Here is a 9219-nt window from a genome sequence, read left to right on the forward strand (position 1 = left end):
TTAACACTGAATTGTCAAGAGTATTTTGTAGGAATCAAAGTTCAACTATATAAACTTACAGAATCGGTTCCAATGCTTAATTTCCCACAACATTAATTTGACATAATTCCTACATCAGAAACCACAAAGCATGAATTTTCATTATCTGGTTAGTATTTTGGTAAAGGGGATGTCCCATAGACAAACTCAGTGCAGTTGCTACTTTGAAACGTTCTTCACTCATGCCCCTTCAGCAAATGGAAGAACACTGCAAATACCTGTTTCCTAGTAGCCTTCATTTGCTCTTTGAGCTCGCAGAGGCAGCAAAAGGCAACTCAGTGTGCCTGTGTGCACATTAATGAAAACATCTCTTCCTTATAAACTTAACAAATGCATCTGCAGCTGATTTAAGATTAGCCATACAACAAATCAGTTTAATTTGACACTGCAGGGAAAATAGGAGAGTTGGTATATGGGAGTGTGAAATCCTAAAGCTCTACCAGGATCCTCCCTAGTCCTGCATTATCTTCCTCAGTCACTGTCAGCAGGGATGTAGTGCTGTCCGAAACAGCTGCTGCATCCAGCTCTTGTTCCACAGCTACTGCTGCTGGGAGGACACAACACACAAGAGGGAGCATTTCCTCTTTTGTACTGTTACTTTATTTTGTAGTAAGATCCATGTAGTATATAAAATATAACAGAAAAAAAACTGAACAAAGCCTATAAAATAAATGGAGGAGTTCGGATGACAAACCACTACAGCTCTGCTTTCATGGTTTTATGTCGTCACCAGAACTCATGTACTGTTTACCTTGTACTTTTACAGTTCTCTAGCGTATGAACCTACATGAAAAGCCGATATGTTCCAATTAAGCCATAGTTAAATGACAGATGTAGAGGAAAAAATGGCTTTCTTAAGCCACAGCTGCCCTTGACACAGGTTACAATGATGTCTAACTATACCATAACGCACATTACATCAAGAACCTTGATAGAGCCTCTGAGAAAATAGGTTCACATTAAGCATTTTAAAGAAAGGTCATAAATACTGCACTGTACCAACAGTACCTCCCAATGTCCTCCTTATGCCTGAGGAGCATTTGTGGTTTTTTTAAGAAGCTACTACATAGATGACATCAAACCTAGAGGTAGGTTATAGGCAAAGGTAAGTTACAGGCAAAAAAAAAAATATACCCCTTAAGAGCTAGTCATTGCACAAACTGCCCAGCAGGAGGCAAGGCAAAGTGTCAACAACTCTTTCCTCCCACCTTAAACATAGCTCCAACGGTGCATTTAATTCCTAGTGCCTTAAGAGTGACAGTGGATCATCAGCTGCTAGTAAATGCAGTCATGCCAAGAGAACAGCTTGAAGTTATTCAAGCAAAAATCTGTTACTGTGCAAAACTGGTGCACTAGACTGTTACCAACTAGATCTCCAAGTTTAGGAAGTGACCTGATGGTAGAGAACCAAGGTGTTTTCCTTTTGACATGGAAAATATTCTACATAATCAACAGGAGAACATACTGCTAAGCCTACATGGAAGAAGTCAAACATCAGTTTGTCTCAAAAGGGCAGAGACACAAGGGGAAAAAAAAGTCAAAAAATGTTAAAAAAAAAAAAAGCACACTTTTCTGAGACCAAGTTACTTTTTAAACAAGTTCCTGTACCAAACCAGCCAGTGAAACAGCTCGTCTTCAGTGTCATCTGGGATCAACATAAGGCTGATAAGAATTATCATGTGTACACTTCAACAGGGATGAGAAACACATCCGCAAGTACAATAGTTAACAGCAAATTAAACCCAAGTTTTAAAGATGTGATGCCTTCAGGTCACAAAATGTGGACAAAATTTTAATCTTAACTACCTTCTGTGCACTATTCTGTTATCATCAGAAGTAACAAGGATGAAGATTCGTTTTATTTCTACTTCCAAAGGAAAAGGGAAAAAGGTTAAATAAGTGTTCTCCAATTTGTTCTCCACTATATGTACACCCACACACATACACACACGCACATGCACACACCCCTCAAACTGCACTGACATTTCTTTTTGACCAGAAGAGTAGATCCTGGGAGTAAGTGCAAAATGCAAAATCAACTGACAGAAAATGCTGAACAAACAGCATCATAAAAATACAAAATATTTATATTACTGAACTATTAACAGATGATGTTCTCTGTTTCTTTAAAACTTCAGAACCACATAGCTGATTTCTTAAATCTAGTCCATGCCAGCTTCCAGAACTATTAATGTTTTAGTTAGCTTCATTCTTTGATGCTTCATCAAAGTTTTCTACGAGATCTGCAAGAGATGAAGATATTTAATACAGTAATGCCCAGTTAACAGCTTCATAAGTTTAATGAACATGCATATATTATAGGAGAGGTTAAATAGTTCTTAACTACACTTATGTACACCATTTTTATGGGCAGATTTCATGGGCTTTAGAAAATATGTCTGTTTGAACATACACAGAGAACTAGAAATACAAGAACACTCAGAATAGTGGAAGTTCTAACATGAAATGACTTAAGATCTGATTTTCAAATCTAGCTGCAGTTGAGCCATCAGCATTCTTTAAAGACTACCTGAAGTTTGGCACCCATTCACTGTTGTACTCCAGAAAACAGAATTTTTAGCAAACTGAATGTTTATGCAAAGTCACAAAGAAATAAACTAGTGCCAAAGCATGAGGAATTGAACCTCTAGGTCCACCAGTTTGTTTTAGCTAATACACCATACCAATGGATACAGCATAATGTGGTGACTAAGACAGTTATTCATTGACAAATTAAGAACTTAGAATATTTACTTATTGATAAACCCTCTGACTGTGTCTGATAAACTGTTTCTTCTACTACAGAAATTAGAATACCCACTCCAGACTGATGTTAAGACAACCTCATGCCTATTCCAATCACATCATTCTGCAGCCCTAAAAGCCTGTTTAGATATTTAGATCACCTGTTCAACCTCCCTGAAAGTATTTTAAACCTATCCTCACTTAAAAATTAAGCAACTCGCACAAGGCAAACCTTCATTCAAAAGCTGGAATCTGAAGACATGTTTCAATGCTGTCTGGTATATGAGGCCTCCCTCAACAAGTGAGATGTACAATCACATCAAGAGCTAAATACTGAGAGGCATGAATTAAAATATTTATACATTAAATGAACATGAAATAAAAGTCTGCATGTGCCTACCTGGGACATCATCATCTTCTTCATCAATGTCTTCAGATTTTGGTGCTTTACTATCCAACACTATAAAAAGAAATTTGGTGCTAAGTTGTCATCATACAGAATTATGGACAATTACAAAACAAAACACATACAGGTGAAAAAAGAAAGCATTTCCCCAACCCCCAAAAGTAACAAACACACAGGTGACTGGGTATCAACAGTAACCAGCATGACCAAAAGGTCTACTTGTGAACATTCTTATACCAAAGGATTAGCACAGCCAATTTCAAATGCTACAGAGTATTAATGCAGAGCTAGCAAAAGATCCAATAATACAGACTACATCTTCTAACTGAAGTCATGTGTTTTGGTGCAACCATAATGTGGTACCAGTTGGGGACAAACATATCATACAACATAATTGCTAAGGGGCCACAACTGTAGGAAAGAGTATTTCTGTATCAAGGGTCCTGCATCAAACCTAGTTTTCTGTAAGTCATGAAACATGCTACAAGTAATCTGGAAAAACACAAGAACTTAAAGTACCTCTTCTCACTGGTCTGACTGCTTGTGCTATCTAAAGAAAGCATAGTAAGCAGCTATTGGTACTGAGGTTTCATCAAAGAAATATGCTTATGACTATCCATCTTTCTAAATTTTAGAAGGTATCTTACATATTAGTAAAGAAGAGTGAAAAATAAACCCTTTCAATTAAACTCTGAACATGAAATATAGAAGTTGAAATTATTCAGAAGGAAAAACCGTTTGTTGAAAACATTAAAACAGGTAATGGATTTTCCAGTTCCAAATTGCAACATGTCCAATTACAGTCTTTTTTAATGGCCTTAACAGTCAAAACTGGAACTGTCCCCAGACTTAATTTCTTAACTGTAAAACTGCAAGTTATGACACATACATATATACACACAACCCATGCTCCCATGGTTTTAAAATGAGTAGAAAATAAAGAATCACATAAAACTAACTTTTTAAAATTCTGAATTAAATCTTTGATTTTGAATTAATTTAAGTCTTGGTGTAATTCCAAAGGGAATTACAGAGTAGAAGATAAAGAACGTTTCTTCCTCTATATCCACAATAGAAATATGTTCTGTATGAACAAAGAAAACAGAATTGATCTCCTGACAAAAAGAACCTGTTGAGTTTTTCCAAGTAAAAATGTGAACTTCCTTTCCTAAGTATTCTGTCATATACAGCTGTATGCCTGAAATCACAGCATGCGTGACACCAAATTTAATTTTTTTTTTTTTAATCAGGGCCTGCCTATATAGAAACCTGAATCCACAAGAACAAAATGTTTTTCCTTCCCCCCCATTATATTTCAACAACAGTGGCAAATAAATAAAGCACATCTGCTTTTGACCATGTCTTTAGTCACACACACTGTTGTTAAATTTGGGTTAAAACTTTTAATACTTCCTATGTTCTTTTAAATCTCAAGTGAAAGATTCTAAAGAGACCTACCTTGTCTTGGGAATTGTTCAGCTAACTTTCTGAGACTTGTTAAGCTGTCAGCACCAAGCTGGCTTAAAATGCCTGGAAGCATTTCTGTGATCGGTTTAGCCTCTGCATGACCAGTAATTGCAAATGTGTTAGCAGAGAGGGAAGCTTGAACCTTGGGGTTGTTGAAGTGAATAACTGTTCCGTCATCTTTTATCATGTTCACCTGTTTAAATATGAAAGAGTAGAATTTGAGATATTTCCTTCATAAGATACACTTACCTAAACACCAAGTAATAAATATATAACGATACATTATCATGCAGTTCATGTGTATTTTTAACAAAGGCAAAAACATATGCAGGCTATTAGACTGTAAGGTATAAACAAGTTCATATCAGGAATGTCTAGGGAAAAGTGACTCAAAACCTTCAGCTCTGTGGTAACTCTTTACAAACTAAAAGCTCTAACAGAAAAGTCTTGCCACATCAGTTTAAGACACAGCCATTCACAGATATCTCTGTCACCTATCAGGAAAACACTGTTTCTGCAGAATTGGCAAAGGTACAAGATTCACAATCTGGCCTACTTGCTGCAGCTGCCCAAGGCAAGGGTGCTTCCTGCACACATACACAGAGAACTGGAGGCTTACGTACTAAGTGCATCAGAACAGGCTTCTATAACTTCAAGAACTCTGTGACGCTTTTAAGACTAATGGCATCATGCAGTGATCCTACTCTTCTCCTCTTCCCTGGTCTTCTGTATGCCCACGAATTACAACTAGTACGGCAGCCTGCTTGCTTTGCTCCTGCTGTCAAAATTTATAGTGGCATATTTGTATGGGTTTATGTAATGTTTAAAGGAAACGGAATGAAAAGTTTAAAACATTTTTCTTCTGGGCATGGCTAAACTGTGATTATGTGGAAAATAATTTTGTCTGAAAAAGAGAAGAGCATTCTACCCATTCAACCAAACAGTACTAATAAACTTATGTGACAGAACTCGTGAAAACTGTTTTTACGAGTTACAGGAAGAAAAATGAAATTTGGGAACTGAAGAAGAAATCTAAAATATAGAAATATAGAAACATTTAAGTTATCAATCTTTATACAGCTGTAGAATTCAAAATCTGTTTTTAAGATGAAAGCCAGGTGTGTTGCTCTCCTGCAAAACTAAAGGACATCCTGTCCTTTGCACATGGGAAAATAGTAGCAACTTCAAGGGCTTGGTGAGCGTTTTCGGCCGAAAACGCGTTTTCGGCCGAAAACGTGCACGTTTGCACTTCCCCGCCAGAGAGAAGCTGTTAGCCGGGAATTCTCTCTATCTACATAGTTTACCAAGGTCAACCTGAATACAATCTGCAATTATGTACCTAGCTACAAGGAAGAAGCATGTTGCATTATCTGCCTCCATATGGAGACATTTCAAATCCTTAATAACTGTATCTGAATAAAGATCTTCTGCTCTGTGCAAAAAAACACCAAACTCAGGACTGTGTCTTTCTTTGAGTTCATGTAGCTCAGCATATATATATAGATATATATATCAAGCTTAAGAAAACAGACGAACAGAAGCATTTCAGTAGCAGAGGAAATGAAAATTTACAGGCAAACCAGGTTTCAACTCTGAACCTGTATTGCCTTTGGAAGAGAGGTATGCACTAAGTGACCTCTGGAGGCACCTTGCAGTCCTGCTTAAAATTAATTAATCACAGATTAAATATTATGCTTCTTTAACCAAGTACTACAGTAATACTGAGTTCATGATGAAGGAACACCTCCTCCACCCACAAATGAGCGTCACTCTCTACGGTGTTCTAGAAAATGTGTTTCAGTTCATATTTTATACATGCAAAATAGAGGTATTTAAGGAACATCCAAACCTTTTTATTCCTACTTACATTAACAGAGAAGCTGGTTCTGTAGAGTCTTTGTTGTGTTGCAAGAAATATAATTTCCTTTGTCTACCACAAACAATTCTTGCAATTTTCACACAGTAGAAGAAATTAATAATTCTTCACAAGTTCTTACTCCAGGTATTTTAAAGTTTTTCTTTATATACTGCACAACACAACTCTTGCTTTAGATGTACCTGCACTCAGGAACTCGGTACATATGTTTATTGCTCTTCTCTTTAGAGTAGGTAATCAAGTTCATAAAGACAATCAAGGGAAGTTTTGTTTTGCAATGAATGCAAGACACATACATGACAAAACCGCTTACCAGCTTCTATAATCACTATCTGGCCAGCAGAACCTCCTCCCTTCTTTCTCTAGGTATATTGTCTCATTCACATTAATGCATACAATCATATAACTGTACCTATCAGTAAGCAGATCTCTAAGTTTTGGTGGGAAAAACTATTGGGGGGAAAACTATTGTTAAAAAACCCCAAACAACATATCACCACCAAAACAATACAGTGAATTTAATTTCAAACAGCAAACACTCATCACTATACCTCCTCAATGCCAGCAATGTTATTTACTGCCAGTTTTTTGAGGGAACTCTGAAGTTTTTTGTCATCAGCTGTAGCTGTTCTGTGCACCACCTTCTTCTTTCTGCGAGCTGTTCCCTGGACAAGAATCAAGAGACAGTCAGCTATGCTCAAAACACTTTAATTTTAAAAGCCATATCACACTCTAAGCAATGTATCTTTTAAGATATGAGTAAGCTCTGCAATCAAAAATGCTTCTCAACTTATTTCCCTTCACCTACAGCTTTAGCTGTCTCAATGGTAAGCTTTTTCTGAAGTGTAAAAGACCAAAAAAACCCACCAAACAGCAGTAACACTTTCCTTTTCTACAAGGTAGATTATAAAAATAATATTTTCTATTAAGAAATTTTCCCTAAGAACTTTATTTTTTCCAAGATGAAGCACAAACATAGTCATTTAAAAAGGTCCCACTTCGGTAAGTAATTAACACCTTTAAAAACTGTTCTACAGACAGCAATTTTGGAATTCCCCCAAACTTTTGTACAATCCCACCTATAGTTAGGAGATGAACACCCACACTGAACAAACGATACGCTTTTTCCTCATATTAGCTCAGAGGAAAGAAACAGCTCAGTGCAGAGTCAGATAAACCCTGGAGCTGGCACAAGAGAAGGAACTCTCCAACAGGTAGAACAGAAAGGAAGAACTGGAACAACCGACAGCTCAGCTTAACTTGAGCTTGCACAGGTCACAACAAGTCACTGAATTAAAAAGAAAGCTTACACACTGGAAACTACTCATCTAGCAGTCCCGGACTGGAAGAAAATTGCATTACTATCATCCAGACCACACAAAACCTGTATTTTTGAAGTCTCAGAAGTGTATCTTTACTCCCCCCTCTTCCTTTGAGCCAAAGCCTATGTTTTGAAAAACAAATTTCAGAGATGTTTCTCCTTCAACCTGTAAATTACTGAAAACAGTACATCTCCAATAGTTTTCTTACCTTTCCTCCTATTCGGACCTGCGCTTGAAGCTTGGCCAGCTTTTCTTGGTTCATAATGCTGCATCAAAAGAGTGAGATACAAGTTAATCATCAAAATATTAAGAAACAATTTTCACAGTTCATTTAAAAGTACTCTTAAAAATGCAGCTCTTGTAGTAAACTCACCAAAACAGTGCATCGAACAAATACACATGAAAGAAAGAGCTATAAATCAACATCACCCAAATAATACAAGGTAGACCAGCAGCAGTCTGTTGAACTGAGGTGTCTGTACCATGATGAGACAAATCAACAGGGCATTTAATTTTGCATCAGTCTGAAGATACTAACTGTGAGTTTCCAAGTAAGCCAGTTTACTGCTGGAACCATTAGACCGAACTGCTGACTGAACAGACACAAATCAGTACTTACAGTACAACTGCTACTAAGCAAACACCTTAATCTTAAAGAGAGCCCAGGGAACGGCTCATTACTACACTGCTGTGCTATTTCCAAATAATGAATCTCTGATACTTTTAACTAATATGCCAGCTCCGAACTCAGTGAAGTTCACTTCTTAGCAAGTTTCCTATATGAACCTCCGGCAACTATGAATCCAATTTAATGACTAGGAAGTTAGTCAACCGGCTTCTCCAACAGGTCAGGTGGGACCTTCAAAGACTGTGAGATCTGAAAACCTGTAATAGGTGGAAAAACACCTCAAGCCTTCCAACACAAGGAAGGCATTTCGCTGTCCCAGTAAACCATGAGTGATCCCTGAATGAAGAGGGAAGCCCCCTCTGCATTTTCATTGCGCCGAGGAAGCGACGGGGAAGGAAAGACGGGGCTCCCGCGGGCGTGCGGGGACCCAGCGAGGCCCGAGCGCCACCGGGACAATCACCCACACAGACAGGGACTCCGCCGGGGAGGCGGGAGAAGGGACTCAGACCGGGAGGGCGGCTCGCTGACCACCCCCACAGCACGGGGAGCGGAGGGAATCAAGGCCCTGTCCCTCGAGAGCCAGAGCAAACCCCCATTCGATCGCGGCCCCAAGGGAGAGTCGCGGCCCACCTGAGCCAGGGTAGACCCCCGCCACACCGCGTCCCGCCGCAAGACTTCACTCCCCCGGCCTCCGTTCAGGCAACGACCGGCGCCCGCGACCCCGCCACGGCCCAGC

The 9219-nt window shown here is 38.6% G+C and overlaps 1 protein-coding gene across 2 annotated transcripts in view; it reads right to left on the minus strand.

Moving 5' to 3' along the window:
* Positions 1–628: 628 nt before the first annotated feature.
* Positions 629–9219, minus strand: part of BTF3L4 (basic transcription factor 3 like 4) — a 9074-nt gene continuing 483 nt past the window's right edge. The window contains exons 1-6 of one of the 2 annotated variants that reach the window (XM_026853681.1): positions 9159–9179; positions 8064–8121; positions 7085–7198; positions 4649–4850; positions 3185–3244; positions 629–2282 (exon numbers count right to left, since the gene is read on the minus strand). In XM_026853681.1, the coding sequence (XP_026709482.1) occupies positions 2236–2282; positions 3185–3244; positions 4649–4850; positions 7085–7198; positions 8064–8117 (477 nt within the window). In that variant the 5' untranslated portion in view covers positions 8118–8121; positions 9159–9179 and the 3' untranslated portion in view covers positions 629–2235. Of the gene's footprint in view, positions 2283–3184; positions 3245–4648; positions 4851–7084; positions 7199–8063; positions 8122–9158; positions 9180–9219 lie in introns of those variants that run through there. The other variant, XM_026853680.1, reaches the window with a different exon arrangement.

This window comes from Athene cunicularia (assembly GCF_003259725.1).
Source record: "Athene cunicularia isolate RWA chromosome 8 unlocalized genomic scaffold, athCun1 chr8_part1, whole genome shotgun sequence".
In the NCBI taxonomy this organism is placed as follows: Eukaryota; Metazoa; Chordata; class Aves; order Strigiformes; family Strigidae; genus Athene; species Athene cunicularia.